Source organism: Apteryx rowi, unplaced genomic scaffold (genome assembly GCF_003343035.1).
Source record: "Apteryx rowi isolate R43461 unplaced genomic scaffold, aptRow1 scaffold_190, whole genome shotgun sequence".
Lineage (NCBI taxonomy): Eukaryota > Metazoa > Chordata > Aves > Apterygiformes > Apterygidae > Apteryx > Apteryx rowi.
The window spans coordinates 774,020-791,728 of record NW_020448197.1 but is presented as its reverse complement, the minus strand read 5'-3'; the positions used below and the strand labels follow the sequence as shown (position 1 = coordinate 791,728).

Genomic DNA, 17,709 nt, shown 5'->3' with positions numbered 1-17,709 from the left:
GCCGTGGGGTGCTGCTCGTGCTGGGCGCCCTCGCGATGCGGGTTTGCCCCCGCAGCGGGGCGGCTCGGGCAGGGCGGCCTCTGGGAAGGGGCAGGCGTCAGCCCGGCCGGGGTCCCGCGGCGGGGAGAGGGGCCCAGGCCTGGCCCCCCCGCGTCCTGCGGTTGCCCCGCTGCCAGGGGGACGTGGGGCGCCGCGGCGGCGGGAGCCAAGCTGCCTTCGTTCACCYGCAAAGGTGTCGCGGGCCGAGGCTCCCGGGCAAAGCGCTCCCGTGGGGCCGGGGTGCTTTGGAAATCCCCCCAAGGGGGGAAAGAGGGGAGTCGGGTTTGATGGACGCTTTCCATCTCCATCCTCGAAGCAGCCCCTTTGCAGACGCCCGGCTCTTTCTCCTGACTTTGCCGGCCGGAGGTGCATTCCTGCCCTGGTCTCTGCTATTTTGTTTTTTTTCCTTGCCTCTCCGGCAGGAGGGAGAATCCAAATGAGCCAGGTACTGCGAGYGAGAGGGATGGAGTGCAAATCGCCTGGCAGGCATTTTCTGGCCTCATTCCACTGCTTGCTCCAGCATGTGATAGTGCGTGTGTGCGCGCCGGGGTGACTAGCTAGCTGCTCGGCTCTTGGCTCTTGCCAAGCATTTTCTTGCTGTGGTCTGGGACGAGCCCAGACRGAGGGGAGGAAGAGCCCGGGCTGGCTTTTGCTCGGTAGCACCAAGGACTCGTAGGAGAGGTTGTGTCCGGGCGCAGAATTGCAGCCTCCTTCCCCACCCCGTGTCCGTGCTGTGTCCAGACAGTCCCATCCACGGTCATCTGCAATTTTCCTCTTATTAGCTGGCCCAGACACACGCAACTTTCTCAAMGCTGCGTGCAGGATACGGTACAATTCTTTCTGTGCCCGAGAGGGTTTGCATCTCAGTTGGTTGCTCCTGTCGAACCTGGGATTACATTCCTTAGGGGCTTTGGACAATTACTGTAATTTGCAGTGCAAACGGTTCCCTGGTACCTTCCACCCCATCGTTTGTGAGAGCTGGGAGAGAAGCGATTTCACCCCCAGTAGCTCTCGCCTCGTCCCTCTAATCCGGCTTTCCTGCCTCACTCTGTCCCCAGTCCCCCCAGCTCCGCTCCGTGTCTGGTTCTGGCTCCCCGGGACAGACCCACACCTCGGTGCGGGCCCAGGTGTCCCAGCTGCTCCTTCGTCTCCRTCACCCACGCTGGCCCTGCCTGCGGGAAGCAGGGACCGGCCGTGGCGTTTCCAAAGAGCTGCCGCTTCCCGCGGGGCTGGCGAGCGGCGGTGCGGCGCTCTGCTGCCGTTTCCCCCCGTCTGTGCCGTCCTCCCTGCAGGGTTTTGCACTGAGACTTAAAGAGCGGTGGGGAAAYGGAGGCCCAAGACCGTGCCGTCGGTATGAGCCACCTGTTGCAGGCGGCATGGCGGGCTGGTGGGGCAGTTTGGGTGCTCCAAGAGCAGCGAGGTTGCTACAAGGATGGGACAAGCTCGGCATAAGCTGGCAGCTTGCAAAAGCGTTACGGCCCTGCGCTGCGTAGGTACCAGGCAGCAGCTGCTGCTGCGCCAGGCAGGAAGCGCCCGTGCCYGGAGACCTTGCTGCCCAGAGGCAGGATCAAACTTCTTGATTTTACTAATCTCCTGATGAGATTTACCCTGGATCTTTGTGCCTTTTTATAAGGATTAGGAGGCTGGTAGCTGTGGGATGTGAAATCCTAGAGCGCTGGAAGGCAGCGCTGGGGCTTCGCTGAGGACTCCGGAGCCCGGCTGCATCGCTGTAAACACCGGCGCTGGGCTGGGACTCGGAGAAGCGCGTTCAGAAAGCGGCCCTGTGGGACTTATCCGGCAGATGTGCCGCTTGGTAACTAGAAAGCAAAGCTGCTCTTGGTTTTGGGCTGGAAACCCCTCTGAGCCTGCTGTTACTCGGTGTTGCAAGCGGGCCGGCGGGTTGCGTGAGCCTCGCTGCCTGCTGAGTAAGTCTGAACGACGAGCAGCCTCGCTGTCTGCTGCGACAGGCGGCCGCTTTGCGAAACGCAGTGCGTGACCGCTTTGCCCGGGAAAGACCTGCTGGCCTTGTAGACCTGAAGGCCTCGGCCGCCTRAGCGTGTGCTTAGCTAAGACAAAGCCTAAATGCACTTGCTTACGTTAAGTGAAGATGGATAAAGTGGTGATAAATCATATAGAACAGGATGTGTGGAGGAGTGTCTGTGCTAAGCTCCCTGTCTCTGCTTACATGTTTTGAGCCCGAAGGCTCCGATCTGAACAGACCTGTGGTTTCCTGCCCTCTCACCTTTGGTGGCAGGCGCTGTCGTCGTCGCCCTTCCCCTCCCCTGGCTCCACTGGCGCTTGCCGCAAGCAGAAATAGGCTGCTCGGCCCCGGACCGCGTCCCGGGGGTGCGCGGGGTCCTCGGCACAGGCGCGGAGCTTCGCGGCAGGGCTGCGACGGAGCCTCAGCCTGGCCCCGCGGTGCACGAGTGCGGGAGAGGAGTCCCGGATGCTCGGCGCCCAGGGGTGCTGCTGCCCTGGGTGCTGCCGGCGCCTGGGCTTGCTCGCTCGTAGTGTAGGGAGCGCTGACGCTTGCCTCTTCGCGGCCTCGAATGCTTCTTCCTTTCTGAAAGCACTTCAGTGGCTGAACTGAAACCACCCGTGTTTCCGCCACAGCCCAGCACGAGCTGCCTGTGCCCGGGGCCTCGCTGCGGAGCGGAGCCGTCGGCACCCAGGCGTTGCGCTGGCTGCTAAGCGCTGCACGCTCAAAAGATCCCTCTCCTTGGCGAGGCTCGCCTGCCTCGCGTCAGCCCTGGGCCCGCGTGGGGACGCCCGCTCCCGCTTTTGGGGGCTGCTTTGGGGCTGCCCTGCTCCCTCCGTCCRCCGCCGTGGGAGCTGCGTGGTGCAGCGACGTGCGTGGAGCCGCCTGGGCATTTGCAAGGGAAAAGTCCCACGAGCAATTCCCAGCTGGCTCCAAAATCTGAGGGAGGGCTCAGATTTTGGAGTCCTGTTGTGGCCAAACATGTGTGCTCGTATCCAAAGTCTGGTGCCTTAAACTGCCGAGAAAGCCTTAAGCCTGGTTAATCATCCCGAATCTCTTGGCGATGGTGCATATGTTGCATCTAAAGATGAGGAGCCGTTGAGCTATCGGTTGTGCATGGAGGCTGCCCGAGAGGAATGGGCTGGCATGGGCTGGCCAAAATCCTCGCTGCCCCGGGGTTTTGCTTGGCAAAGAGCAGAGGGAGCGGAGTGGAGTGCAGCACCGGCYGGGAGGTGCGTTCCCATCCGCAGGCAGGGCTGGCCCGCGGCAGGGCGATGCGCTGCCCCGAGGTTTGCCCAACTCGCCCCGTCTCTGCGCGGGGAGCGAGCTGGAGTCGCCCTGCGGAGCCGCGGAGGGGGAAGTCGCAGCGGGGCGAGAGGGCGCCTGGTGCTCGCTTCTCTTATCTGCGCTGCCTCGCACGCGCGGAAAAGGTTTCGAAGGCAGAAAGCGCTGGGTGCGCGCCGGGCCTGGCTACCGGAGCAGGAGCTCGYGGGGAATTGCCCAGCCGTAGCGTGTACCCATCCCTCCGCCGTCCCGGGATGGGAGGACATCGGCGGCGCCCTTGGCTTTTGAGAAAACCAAGGTCTTGTTGACAGTGCGTGTTTCCAGACAGGGCGCGAGTTAAGTGAAGCATCTCGGGCGCCCTTGCTTGGCTGCTGAGCTCCGGGAACGGGTCGTCCGCGCGGCCTTTTTGCGCGCGTGTTGCGGAAGTGCCAGCACCCCGAGGGCCCCGTGAAGCGATCAGACTGGCCAACGGCTGCGAGTCCCGCTGGTAACTACAAATCCTGTTTCCYGTGCAGACCCAGGCGTTGCTCCAGCAAACGGAGCGCTCCGGGGAGCGCGTGACCCCGGAGCAATGCTGCGCAGTCTGGTAGCCGGACGAGGCGAGGAGCTGGATGCGGAGCACTGGTCCCCGCGTTCCCCAGTGCCCTGGAGCTGCACCGGCGCCTCTCCCGGGCATCTGGGCGATGGGAACCATATGGCGTTGCCGCTGGGCCGCTGGGTTTTGCGAGCYGGCGGCGCTGCGAGGCAGAGAGCAGGTGCCTGCGACTGCGCTCGTCCCTCCGCGCTCCCGCTGCGCTGCAAACTGTTCTCCTCGAGCGGAGCGGCTCCGCTTGGGCTCCTTTCCRCCTGCCCTGCCGGCCATCCAGATCGGCTCGCGGCCCCCCCCCCGGGGCTGCCGGGCACGGTGACGCCTGCAGCAGCCCCGGGGGCTGCTCTGCCCAGACGCCTGGGAGCGAGGAGGGCTGCCGCTGGCCGGCTGCTCCTCGGCGCGCAGCAGATGGGCAGAGCGGCGGAGCTGGCGTGCCGCTTGGAAGAGCCGCCGGGAGGCCGGGTCTGCGGCTCGCCGAGCTCTGCAGGGCTGCGGGCGAGACCGCGGCGTTCGTGAGCTGAGCGGTAATTAGCGGAGACCCTCCTGCTCCTGAARGGATCTGCGGTGGCTGCGCTGGTGGCGTGGCTCCCTTCCCTCGCCAGGCGCCCCTTCCCAAAGCAAGGTCTCCTCCGGCCCGAGGGACCTGCCRTGGGGTTTCCCTTTCGCTCTGCAGGCAGCCCGCTGTGACCTCCTGGTGCGTGTTGGGTGCAAAGCCCAAAGCAAGCGAGCAGGCAGATTTGGGTGAAACCTCAGCTGTTTGCAGAGACACGTAGTGTGGGGGAGAGGAACTGAACTCGTGGCGATGAAGGGGCTCCGGGGGCGTCTGCTCTGGGTCTGCACGCGTGGGGTTCGTTCCTGCCTGCCTCTGTGGGAGGGTTTGTTTCTGCCCTTGGCTGTTCATCTCAGTGGGGTGCTAGCATAAATCCTGGCGCTGTGAAATAGCGGTACTTTTGGCTTCCTTCATCACTTGCCACGCAGCTTGTTTTGGCTGCGTGGGATGGTGCAAGGAGCTGTTGCTTCCGCTCTGAATCCCTCAGCCGTGTGGCTGTATCCTGTAAACTGTGTGAAGTTCACTGCCTTATCCGCTCACGCTGTCTAGCGTCCAGCCYGCTCCCAAATCCGGCTCCCTGGGGAATTCGTAACAGCTTTGGTGAACAGGGACCTTCTACCAAGTTTCTTCCTGCCAGCACACCTCCAAGCTGTGTTTTTTTTAGGAAGATGCTTGGTTTTGGACCCTGCAGCTTGGTGTCTGCTGGCCCAGATTGCTCGGAGGCAGCAGAAGCTCCCGGGACAGGAGCATCCTGCCTGGGAGCGTGGGCTTGGCGTGGCAGAGGGAGAAGGGATGGTCAAGCTGAGTGGGTGCCGCAGCGTTGCTGGAGAGCTGCGGGTTTGGACACTCCTGCCCCCAAGCTAGCGTCTTGCACGCAGCTCGGTGCAGTTGCCTTGAAGCATGACTCTCTTTAGGCATGTGAACATGTGGCTCTGTGATGGAGCGTCACCCAAACCATGTGTGGAAACGCTTTCTGGGGGCTCGAAGGGGGAATCCTTGTGCGTTTGAGAATCCAAGATCCTCTTCATTGCCTCTTTAGAGCTCCCAGAGAACTGGACCGATACCCGCGAGACGCTGCTGGAAGGGATGCTCTTCAGGCTCAAGTACATGGGCATGACGCTGGTGGAGCAGCCCAAGGGAGAAGAGCTCTCTGCTGCTGCTGTCAAAAGGATTGTAGCCACGGTGAGTATCCATGCTGGGCTGCTTGTCCTGGAGCATCCAGGGACGCTTCGCAGAGTAGAGCCGTGCCTCGTCCTGTTCAAACAAGTCTGTCAGCAGTGACAATTTTTAAAGCCGTAGGTCTGAGGAAATGCTTCTGTCTGCAGTGTGGGGGGCAAGGGCATGCGGATTGCAGGTCTGGCCCTTTCGGAGGGGAGCAGGGCCCCTTTGCAGCATCTGGCAGTACGGATAGAAGCACAGGCAGCGGTATTCGGAAGCCCTGGGGGCTAGCTCTAGCCCATCCGATGGGTCAGGCTGCAGAAAGTTGATATTCCATGWCTGAGCTCTGGCTCCACTTGATAAGCTGGTGTGACCCTGGAAGCAACATCTGACCTGGTGAAATCAGCCTCCCCCTTGGCTGTCTCTCCACGTGCAGGACAGTGGCAGTGTTCTGAGTACTGCCAGCACACGACCGAGTCCTGGGCTTGTGCCCTGGCACATATTTCAGGCTTTTTTCTTCCCAGTATTCGTAGGGTTAAGAGGAGAAGGGACTAGGACAGTTTGCTTCAGTTCCCAGCCAATATAGACACCAGCCCTGGCGTAACCTCCGATGCAAGAGGGAGCGATGGGCAGCCATCCTCCGACACAGCGCTTCCCTGGAGCCCTTGTTCACCAGGCTCTCCAAGTAAAATTAATGCTTCTTTAAGCCCTTATAAAACTGAATGAGGCAGAGACCCAATTGTACAGTTAACCGTCATAAAACTCAATGGGGTGGTGAACTGCGTTGGGTAATGAAGGATCCTTTCCTGGCACGTGCTGAGCTGGTCGGGAGGGGAGCAGCTTGCGTGAAACAGGAGCCGCTGGCAGAGCCCTTCACGTCTGCTCCGAACAACCGAGAACGGAGCCTTTAAATAAACGCCAGCCTCAGAGGGGCAGGACCGACCGTCGGCYGAGCTGGACGCTGCTCAGGGGAGGTCCAGGAGCGCAGGACTGAGCATCTAGATCTACAGTCCTCAAGTAGCTATTCCGGCTTTTAATGGACTTGTGCCAGAGGCTGAAAAATTAGAGAGGGGTGATTCTGCAGAACCGTGTCCGCTGTAGGGGATTCGCCCATCGCCTCTTTTGCACCACTGTCTTGGCGAGATACGGTTGATGTGCAGCTGTGTCAGACTGCCCCGCAGAGCCTGCGAACCAGCCCGGACCGCTGTCCTGGGGATTGGTGGGCTCGTGTGAGGTGCTGTGAACCAGAGGGGTTAGAGAGAGCGCAGATGTAGACGAGTTGCTGCAGAGCGCTCCTGGCTCTAAGTTTTCTCTCTCAGACGCGGCCGGGTGAGAGGGGCGCCAGGGAAGATGCGCACCCCCATGCAGGGCCGAGGCGGGAGCTGAAAGCCGCCTGCTCCGTGAAACCACATCCTGCGGGACCATGCCGCTCACGACACGGCTCCCTTGGCAGGGTGAATTCGCTGTGGTCTTAAAGACAAAACTCCGCAGTGTTTCACCAAACGCTGGTGGCCTTGCACGGCCCGGCCAGCCCAGCCTCTTCCTCGGGCTGATTGCCCTGGTGAAATCCTCTTTGTGGAGATGCTAGACGTGAATTACCTACGTGTTGTATGGGGTGGAGGGTGCACGTCCTTATCTTGCTAAAGCCAGCATAAATCACTGCTTCAGGGAAGGTAAAGTTTTAGCAAGTGCCTTATCACACCTGGTAGTAAATTCAGTCTAGTACTAATGAGTGCTATTAATATGTCTATTAGCTASTGTATATCTAGAGTAACTGATCTGCTCTGCTGCTTTGGATGTAACGGTGTTAAAAGGCTATAACTTTCCTCCTCCCTCTTTTCCTTCCAAAGGCTAAAGCAAGTGGGAAGAAGCTGCAGAAAGTTACTCTGAAAGTCTCTCCCAGAGGGATCGTGTTAAATGATAGCGGAACTAACGAGCTGATAGAAAACATCTCCATATACAGGTATGTTACGGGGTGTGCTTCAGTGTGTACGTGCCCTGCGCCTTCCTTATCTGCTTCTGTTCAAGGTGACAAGCTGATTTCTGCTGGGTTCAGAGCCCTTTGCCTGGGCAGGTTGTGTGTCCATCTCTGATATTTACTCAGGCCTGAGCTGACAGCTTTTTGGTATCGTGTCTTAAAGCAAAGCAAAGATGGGGGAAGGAGGGTGGTTGCTAAATGCCGTGTCAAGCCAAAGGAAAATATATGTCTGGTGCAGTAAGTGTGTGGGAGGAAAAGAAAAGACACGATGAGCCCAGATGTGTTGTGTGTGCAGACTACTGATCCTCAGTCAAAGGCTCTGCGGCCACGCGGTGGCCTTACCATGACGTGTATTCACGGCAATAGAAATGCCAAAGAATCCAGGATAAAGGCAAGAGAAAAGGTGYCTCCGAAGCGGTGAGGATGCGAGTGCTGGAGTCTGGGCTGCCCTCCCCTAGCCAGCTGCTCCGTGCTGTGCTGTTCACCTCTGCTGTGTTTAAATAGCTCTAGCAAAGAGCAGGGCTTAGACAACTGCTGAGACCTAACGCTAGCGTGGGGAGGGGAAGGCAAGGATGGTTTATCCCATATCCGCTACTGTAGCTTCTGCAAGTATTTCTTTCTTGGAGGCAGATACAGGCCTGGAGGAGCAGAGCTAAGCTCGGATCTGGCCATTGCCATGTTCTGTGTCCCTTCTCCCCTTCCCTTGAACATGCTTTGCTTTCTGTCCTTCACCCTGCCACATCATCTGCCTTCACTAAACACGGGTTGGGGAGCTCTGGGTTYGGGGCACTGTCTCTCTAACAGGACTACTAACCTGCTCGCTTTCTTCCAGTTTAATTTGCTTAAGCAGATACTTAAAGCCACCAGAGCTGAGGTTCACACCCTCCCTAGGAGATAAAACCCTGCTGTTAAAGTGCAGAACTTGGTGAAGAAGCTGTGAACGTGGGCGTGACCATGGTGAAATCGGTCCTGTGGAAAGGCTGCTGCAAGCAGAGCCTTGGGCTCCAGGTGTTTAGATGCTGCCTTAAATTCTGCCTGGACATTTTAACTGTGGGCTATAAAGCTGTCCCTTCCGATCAGTGCTCGTACACAAGCATCCCCTTGATTCAGYTGACTGAAGTCAGTACATCTCAAAGAGGCTGTTAACACGGGGACTGACGCAGCTCTCTGGAAATGCAGATGCTTTTAGTGYGAGCTGGGGTTGTGCGCGCGGAGGGGCTCATCTCACCCTGCTCCGTGAACATGCTTCACCAGCGGTGTTTTGGGAGATTTACCCCRAGATCTCCAATGTCTTTTGTTTGGCTTTTTACCGATCGGATAATCGGTCCCGAATCGGGCAGTCGGGCAGGCAGCAGGACGGGGTGGCTGTGTTTAAAATGCAGCCTCCATCGCTGGACATGTTGCTCGCACTGTGTCTGCGTGCGGAGAGGCCTCTTGGTTATAAAACTGGTTCGCTTCAGAGGCGGGTGTGAATTATACTTTCCCTGAAAATTAATGGCCATCGTGTATTGAGCTGAACGCTGGGGGTGGCTGGAAGCCTGCCACGCGTCTGTGCAGATGACCTTTTGCGGCTTTGTCACAATTATTAAAAGACTAGCCTTGCTACTTCGAGAACAAATGGCAGAAAGGAGTAAACTTCTAAGTGCCTCCTTAATCCAGAGCACAGCACAGCTCTGCAAGAGAAAATATAGGCCACTGAGCAGAGGCATCCTCACACACAAGAAGAAATTAATGCAGTGTAAATAAATTTTGAATGTGGCTTTTTAAGTCCTAACATCTGCTGGGAACTGGGACGTTCCTCTCCCCTCTCTGGGAAGTCTCCTGGGCAGCGAAAGCATGAGCTGAATGGGCAATGTGGGGCAATGGGAAAACTTTCACCGAAGCGTCCCGCTTTTTCCTCCAGCCTTCTCTCTCCTTAACACCTGTTTGCTCTGTCGCGTTCCCAGAGAAGAGGCTTAGCTTGCTGCTAGTGTCTGCCGCCTTGCGCTAAGCCTCCGGGGCTGCTCCCGGCCGGGCTGCTCGCCGGCTTCAGACGAGAGCGCTCCGTCTCACGGCTCCGGCCCGCCGGACTCCAGGGAGAGGGCAGGCGGCAACGGCCGATGCTGAGGAACCCGCCGCCCCGCAGGAGGGAGCTGAGCGTTCGTTCACAGCCTGGTGGTCTCCAAACAGGTTGTCCTGTTGCTCTTCCAAAGCCTTGTTTAGCATTTYGAAGTGAGCCCTGCCTGCCCGGGGCTGGAGGATGGGAGCCCTCGCAGGGGATGCTCCTCCGAGGGAGGCTGAGCTTCCCTGCGTCCTGCGCGGTTGGGGATGCTGCATCTGCTACTGCGGATCTTGGAGCCTGAATTTCAGCCTTTCCGACAGCTCTTCTTGGGCACTCCTACATCATTTTCCTTCCCTGGTTTGAGAAAGCACAAGGGAGCTTCAAGATTAATTTGTAGTCTCAGAACAAGTCCTTCTCTCTCCTTGCAAGCTCTTCCTCCAAGGAAAATCTTCTGGAGTCTCTCTTCTGAAGGCAGAGCATTTTTTAGATGTAGTCCCAGACCGGCATGTTGCAGAGTCTTTACTCACCTTCTCTAACCTGTCCCTTCCCACAAGACAGAAGATTTTCTCTTCTGTCTTGCCTCTGTGCATGTTACACATCATTCACGCCATGGCCTTGGGCTGCAGCTGGCTGCTCGGCAGCAGCACCAAGGCTTGCTAAGGTGAGGCCAGTCGTCCGGCCAGGAGGTGCTCTGGGCCTCTCTTGGGCTCAAGCCTCCGCTCTTTGCTTTGGGAAGGAGTTGTGTCAAAGCTTGGTAACGCTCCTGCGCTCCCTCTGTCTTCCCTGCTTGGCCCTGGTGCTCGAAGCCCTGATGCAGGAACTTGCTAGTAGATCTGAGGGGTTGGTTGATGTCCCTTGTGTGCAGTGCCCCGGACAAGACGTTTCGTTCTGTCTTTCAGGATATCCTACTGCACGGCAGACAAGATCCACGATAAAGTGTTTGCCTACATTGCCCAGAACCAGCTCAATGAGAACCTGGAGTGCCATGCCTTCCTCTGTACCAAACGGAAAATGGTCAGTCCAGAGGAAGAGGTTGGGATGCGGCTTTAGGAGGAGGAAGCARAGAGGGGCCGGGCCAGGGCTGCGATGAAATAGGAGCTTTGCCCGTACTTACGGCGATGGGGGTCCTGCCCCAGCTAACGGCCTCTGGAAAGCACCCACAAGGGTGCTGCTGTGTGCCGGCACAGCTTATCGACCGGCCTGCAGGTAGCTAATCGTGCGTACTGCTGCCCAGGGGCTGGCGATCGCCCTCCAGAGAGGTCCAGCACTGCCATGGACCGGGCACAGAGAGGGGGTGCAATTCTGGGCTGCAGTCATCTCTCAAGGACAGGTAAAAGCCTTTCTGTCCCCGAGGCTTGGGTTGGTGGTGAGAGCACACGTCCCTCCACCTGCACTTGAAATCCTTCCGCCTTGCCGATATCCCAGGAGCCGGGACTCTTTCTTTGCTTGGTGGCCACTTCCACGGGCTGCCGGAGCCTGGCTGTGCTGCCTGCGACGTGCTCTGAACCTGGCACGCGGAGAGGCTCTGGCAGGCGAGGGGGCCTCCAGCGAGGCCGGTGCTGCGGTGCCCTGGCACTGCCTTGCTAAGGGAAGGCATTTAGTCCGCGGTTCTGGGCTCACCTCCATTCTCACCCTGGCTTTGTTCCATTTTTCCCTGTTGAAGCTCCCAGTGCAATTTTTAACTGCATCTTTGCAGTTGCAGCAGTGTCCTCTCTGCGAGAACCGGTGCGCGGCGTGACGCGCGGCTCAGGCCGGGGACCTCGCTGCGTGTTGAGGATCAGGGCGCGGGGCAGAGACGTGTGTATGTAAAATAGTCTCTGGCTCATGCTCCAAACCCGCTTGTGGTTTTTTTTCGTGCTGATTCAGTGCATCTCGCGGAGGGAACGCTCCAAGCTGGTCAGGATGGGCAGAGACCCAGCATTTAAGAGCTGGCACGGGAGAGAAGTGGGTCACTGGGCGTCTGCTGCAAGGAGAGCCCTCGGGTCTCTCGCACGAGCGGAGCAGGGCACCGGGGCTGGCACCGAGGTCCCTCCCCGTGAGGACGAGTGGGAGGAAGGCGTTTAGGGGAGGGGAAGGACAGGTCAGACCCCTCCGGCCCCAGAAATCCTTCCCCTAGAGGGACCCGCTTTGCCCGTTGGGTGGCCTCGGCAAAGAAGGGGATCTCCGGGATCTCTTTTCTTCCTTCCTAAGCGGGGAAGACGACCACCCAAGAGGCCGTAAGAGCTGATCCGAGCCGGTGGCTTCGGTCCAGCCCCGCGTGGCGATTCCCRCCTCCCTCTGAGCTGCCCCTGGCCGGGCAGGCCGGCGCTGCTGTTGGCGCCCGGAGCAGGGCGACTGCAGCTCTGTTAATATTCTGTCCTTCTCCGGGCTCATTATTTTTTCTGGGGAGAGAATAACGGAAGCTACAAGTTGTCTCTCCTTTTTGCAGTGTGTGCTCCCATCCTTGCACTGCGAAGATAAGCCTCGCTCTGCAAATTAAAATTTAAATCTCTCCAGTGCTAAAAGAATTATCTCAGTGGTACATCAGCTCAGTACGTCTCCCTCCAAATAAAGTTCTCCAAGGCCTTTTGTGGCAAAAACTAGGATTTTTTTTTCTTTGTCTGTCTATAAAACTCATGAATGTCATGCTGATAAAAGGTAAAGTGATGCCCTGCTTCTGGACCATGGACTGTCCCTACCCCAGGGCAGGGTCCCTGCATGTGTGTATAGCTACCAGTCAMTGGCATATAATTAGTCCATATTTTTAGTTCATGGGTAATTCTCAACAGTAGCTGGGTCTATTAAACTTGATTCAGATGTGACAGCTTAAATTGTAAACAGCTGTGAGGAGTTTCATACTTAATTACCATATTTAAGTTTTTGCCATAAAGCATTTGCACTTCCATCAAAGATGTAAATAGCTCCGACATTCAAATGAGCTCTCCTACTTTGTGAGGCTTAATTGGCACAGATAGGCTTGCTGTGTCTCCTCTCCCCCTCCCGCGTAGGAGTGCTTGGCTCCTAGGAGAAGTATATTCTCCATTAGCACTTCCGCCTTATACCCCCGTCCTCTGCAGTATAAGGGGATACGGAGGGGGGTTACGGACCCTGGGATCTGGATTTGTTTAGCTTGCAACTTTGTAAAACAAACTTGAGCCTCAAGGCTTCTCCAGTGCGTCAGCCTTGCAAAGTATTGCTTGTTTTCTCCTTGCACTTCAAACTGCTTGTGAGCTTGGCGTTCTTCTAATGAATCTGGCATTTATGTCACTATTTATATATCTTGAGCAGCTCTGGCTATTTAAGATTTTTTTTTTTTAATGCTACTCAAGCTCTTGGCTTGGGAAGAAATGGAGGGACGGAAGGTGGAAGCATCCCTGCTCCTGAGCCGTGTGCGCTTCCAGCTCGAGGCTGTTGCAAAGTGAAACCGAGATGTTGGTCTAAGCCAGCATGATCCCAGCTGAGCTCGGGGGAACGAGAGGAAGATCCCAGGGACTTGTCCCTGCTCTGTGTCCCTGCTCCCCGCACCCCAGCTCTCCTCCCTCCTGAGTCGGAAAGGGGAGGCCGAGGCTCACTTCGGCCGGGGCCAGGCTGGGGCGTGCAGACCTGGCGTGGGAACGCTCGCGGCCCCGTGAGAGCACGCACCGGCTCTCTCCTGGGTCTCCTGCGCTGCGCGCGTAAGGTTGCTCCCTGTTGAGGAGAGCTGCGACTCCAGAGCACCCTCGTGCACCCGGTCGTCTTGGCTCGGGGAGGAGCGAGCTGGGGAGGGTTAGGCAGCAGGGAAGTGGCAGGAGCTAACGCAGCTCTGCAAAGCCCTGCTGGCTCTGGCGTGAYGCCCTGCTGGCCAGGCAGGGTTTGAAGCCCCCAGTGAAAGGTCTCCGTCCTACTCTCAACGGTGTCGCTGGCCATGGTGACGCTGAATGCAGCAGTACGGCCCTCGCCGGTTGGGGAAGGGCGTTAGGGCTTGCAGAGATGCTGATTCGCTTTGAGATGTTGTCCCTCGTTCTTGCAGGGGGCAAGCGAAAGCCAGGGCAGGAGCTCGCGGTGCTCCGCGCCAGGCACGTGCTGCTGTGTGACGGGTGCTGCACAGGCTGGTCCTGCGGCTGGTGAGCCACAAGCCGTGTGGAGTCGCAAGGACGAATTGGCAGGTTCAGATTTTGAGTCATGCAGCGCTCACACTTGCTCAGATTAGGCCCGCGCGTGAAGAGCTGCGTGGGCACAGGGGTGAGAAGGGGCACTTGTTTGCCCAGGTGTCAGTGTGATGCTTCCCTGCCTCCTGCACCTTCCTGTTGCACCTACRAGACGTGTCTGCTCCGGGCTGCATGTCCGACAGGGAGCAGCAGGTCCCTGCTTCCATCAATATTTGATGACACTCTTCCAGCCGTGCGGTGGGGGAGAGGACTGGTTGGATCCGGGTTAACATGTATCAGCAAAGCAAAACCTCCAAATGATTTAAATCTACACGAGAACCTGTCTATTAATGTGCTGCCTAACTGCTGTCTTTCCAGGCCCAAGCAGTCACCCTAACGGTAGCTCAGGCGTTCAAAATAGCATTTGAGTTCTGGCAAGCGTCCAAGGAAGGTGAGTTTTCTTCCTTCTGCTCTTCACATGGAAGTTGAAGGGTTGATTCTGGGTTTATCCAGCTTTCAAGTGTCTTTTTTTCCTCCCTCTGCACTGCATCACCCTTCAAATTTCCAGGCTGCTGTTAAGGCTGGTTCAACCTCTGGCACAATTTAAGGCATCTTCCAGATTTCTCTAGACATCCTCATAAATCCAGCTGGATTTTGGCTGTGCTGTTTTCTCACAAGTGGGGTTTGGAGGACCTAGTGCTGATCTGTGGTGCTTCAGACCTCTGCCAGTGTCAATATTTTTGCTTTCATCATCCACGAGATTATAATACGCMTGCAGAGCCTTGGGTGCGTTTGGGCAGAACAGACCTGATGGCCTGTCCTAGCCGTCCTTGCCGCGTCCCTGCCCCTTGGGGGACTCACTCCAACCAGAAATGGTTGAGAGAAGGAGGCTTGGTGCCACCTTGATTCTAGGCTACTTTAGGTCCAGATGTAAACTAAGGCACCCTCCAAAGGTCAGGCATGAAACCAGGGAGGTATCTGCGGGCTGGAGCTGCAAATTGGCCTTGCCAGGTTCATTCCTCCTGCAGATGGGGGAGGAGCGGCCAGAGGATGAGGCATGTTGCAGCGAGGCCGTGTCTCATCCTTTCATGAGCAAAAGGCTTGGAGGGAAGTGCTTGGCAGGCAATGATGAGATTTCCTTCTTCTGCAGAGAAAGAGAAGCGGGAAAGGTCCATCTTGGAGGGAGAAGGTGCGAGCGGCCCAAGCTCTGAAGCTCCTGCCTGCCCCGAAGCACGTGAGTCACCAATGGGAGAGCTTTGCTTTTGGCTCTGGGGAAGTCTGAGTTGATGAGGAACAGCCTGATACCTGCAGGGTTTTTCCCTCAATTGGAGAGTCTCCTGGGAAGGCTCTGAAGATCAGTGGAGATCAAACAGTTTTGTAATAGCAGAGATGTCTGCCCTGCGCAGACCTCCTGGGACAGGGTGGCTGCCTGCCAGGTTCTTCTGTCTCGCCACAGCCGAGCCCTTAAATATCTCTTTAGCTTCAGCAAGAAGGAAAGTTTGGGTAGGAAAGTGCCTCTCAGAGCCCCRCGGGTCTGCCTGGTGCCTGCTCGGCACGTGTTTGCGTCAGGAGCAGCCAGCAGTGATTTTGTGATGAGAGCTGCACCCTGAACTTCAGTCCTGTCAGTATTTGCTGTTTTTAATCTGTCTAATGGAGAGACGCACACCCCCTGCACACAGCTGCCTTCTACCTCCAATTTGTTTGCTTCTGCCTGAGGCAAATTGGCCATAGTGTCCTTATGAGCTTAGTGTGGACCCCCAGACCCTCACATCCCCAGTTCGATTTTGGGTTGGTGTTGAACCCAAAGGAGTTTCTGTCCTGTTGGTTGAAAGAGAAGACATCCAGTTGCTGCTCTGCCTATGGCTCCTCTAWGGAAGGAAAGGCATGTGAAAACAAAACAATTAAATGGTGAAAACCCTCATAATTCAGCGCCTGGCCATGGGTCCTCTGCCGCCTCTGAAAYGCAAGATGCATAGCCAGGGAGAGGTGGGACAAAAGGCTAATCTCTCTTCCATGCTGGCCACGGAGATAAGAGGATTTGGCACTGAGGAAAAGAGCATTAAACTGGGCTTCCTTCCAGGCTGGCATGTCTCATTTCTTCACCTGAAAGCCCAGGACTGAAGGAATCTGTTGTAAGTGGTGGCAGATTCGGATAAATGCCCTGCTGAGGCCCAGGGCTGTCACAGAGGTAGGAAATGTGCTCTAGCGTCTGCCTGGCCACAGACCGATGCTTCACAGTTGGGGCATTTCTGCACCTGCCCTTGATACAGGATAGTGGGCATGATTTAAGGCATCTCTGAAACAGTACAGCCTGTGGTCCCATCATGACTAAGATGTCCCCTGAGGTGTCCTGGTCTCTCCGGACGAAGTGCTGGTAGTGTAGTAGAGGGCTGACACCCTGTTGAGGCTGCTGGGCTCAAAAGCAAATGGCTTGAGTCATAGCAGAGCCGTCCAAGTAACATTACTGACAACCCCCAAGCTACAACCCGCTCTTCACCCAAGGCAGGATTTCCCCTTGTTCCTGTGAAATAATGATGCATCTTTGTAAGATGCTGCGCTGAACAACACCTACTTGCTACAACAATACTGAACAGTGAATATTGCGGGAAGTAAAGTGCCAGCTGTGCTCATCCTGCTTTCTGTTCCCACCCTGTGGTTACTGTTTTCCTCCCAGTCCTGGGCTATAAAGCACCTGGGGATGCTCTGTCTCCGTTTGCCCAGGGTGATCCTGACTCATCCTGAACATCAGCAGGTAACCAGGAGCCTCCCTTCATGGCTGATGAAGGCAGGTGCTGGCTGATCCTCCCCTTCATCCCTGTCAAGGGGGTCTTGGGTGCCTAATTAGAGCATCTCGAATTATTTGGGCTGAAACCACAGCCCCAGCTGGGATGAATGTGTCTCCTTCACGCTGAAATTTGGGGCTGTGCTGAAAGAATGGTGCTATTCCTGGCTTCCCCCTCGAGGGGAAGCAGTTGCTGCAAAAAGGATTGTTTTTGTGTTGTCTCTGTTTTTCCCCTCCCCTGCCTAATTCTCTCTCTGCTCTGTTCACAGCAGTGGCCACAGGGAACTTGCTCGATTTAGAAGATCCTGCCAAATTGCCCCTGACCGTCAGTGCAAACTCCACGCATTTAGATAACAGCATGTTTGGGCCCAGCTCCTCTGTAAATAACAACGTAGTGTGGGTAAGTGTGCCCTGGGCCCTGCGGCGCCTGCCGAGCAGGGGGGAGCGCCGCCGCCTCCATTTCGTGTGCGCTCCCGTCTCCTCTCTGGGCTTTTCTCTTGGACAAAACCCTCTGGGAGCTCTCGGGCTGCCGAGCTGTTCATGCAGGGTTTCAGAGATGCCTGAGCGAGCTGGGTTTCGGTGTCCTACTAGAAATGATTGATTAGTGTTCGAGTTCCTAGTGCCCTTTTTAGGCTCTGTAAATAAATGAAAGAGATTGCAAGCCAGTCTGAGAAATGCCGCTGTCAGATAATTGAATGTTACTTATTCTCGAACAGCATTTCTCAGTGGTTTGTCACTTAATTGAGAGACCACCTAACTGCTCTGTTCAGGGGAAAAATTCATTATGTTGATGGCTTTTGTTTACTGTTCACTAAAACCAGGTTAAATTTATGTTCATTATTACTCTTTTTTCCCTTGTTCTTGTTTGTGGCTGTGTCTTGCTTGTGTGAGCATGGATGGCTTCTCCAGAATGTCCCAAGTCATCTTGCTTAATTGTTTCATGGACCACTAATAGAAAAATAATGACCCAGATCATGTGTCTGGGTGCGCATCCACACCAAAGCCTTTTGTATATAAAAGCACTCCATCACCAACAGGACCAGGGCTGATCTTTGAACCCCACCTGACCTGGGACGCTGTCCCTGCCACATTCCCTCTCTGGAAACAAGCTGTCTGCTAAATTTTGGAGAACTGAATGATAAAGGCCTTTGCCTGGAGCCTGTTTCTTGAGTCGGCCAGGTCTGAGCCTCAGGCTTTTCAGGTT

The 17,709-nt window shown here is 56.5% G+C and overlaps 1 protein-coding gene across 3 annotated transcripts in view; it reads left to right on the top strand.

Moving 5' to 3' along the window:
* Positions 1 to 17,709, top strand: part of LDLRAP1 (low density lipoprotein receptor adaptor protein 1) — a 33,049-nt gene that overhangs the window by 10,165 nt on the left and 5,175 nt on the right. For 2 of the 3 annotated variants that reach the window (XM_026062474.1, XM_026062472.1), the window contains exons 3-8: positions 5,480 to 5,622; positions 7,449 to 7,561; positions 10,517 to 10,631; positions 14,102 to 14,174; positions 14,874 to 14,957; positions 16,775 to 16,905. In XM_026062474.1, the coding sequence (XP_025918259.1) occupies positions 5,480 to 5,622; positions 7,449 to 7,561; positions 10,517 to 10,631; positions 14,102 to 14,174; positions 14,874 to 14,957; positions 16,775 to 16,905 (659 nt within the window). The remainder of the gene's footprint in view (positions 1 to 5,479; positions 5,623 to 7,448; positions 7,562 to 10,516; positions 10,632 to 14,101; positions 14,175 to 14,873; positions 14,958 to 16,774; positions 16,906 to 17,709) is intronic. The other variant, XM_026062473.1, reaches the window with a different exon arrangement.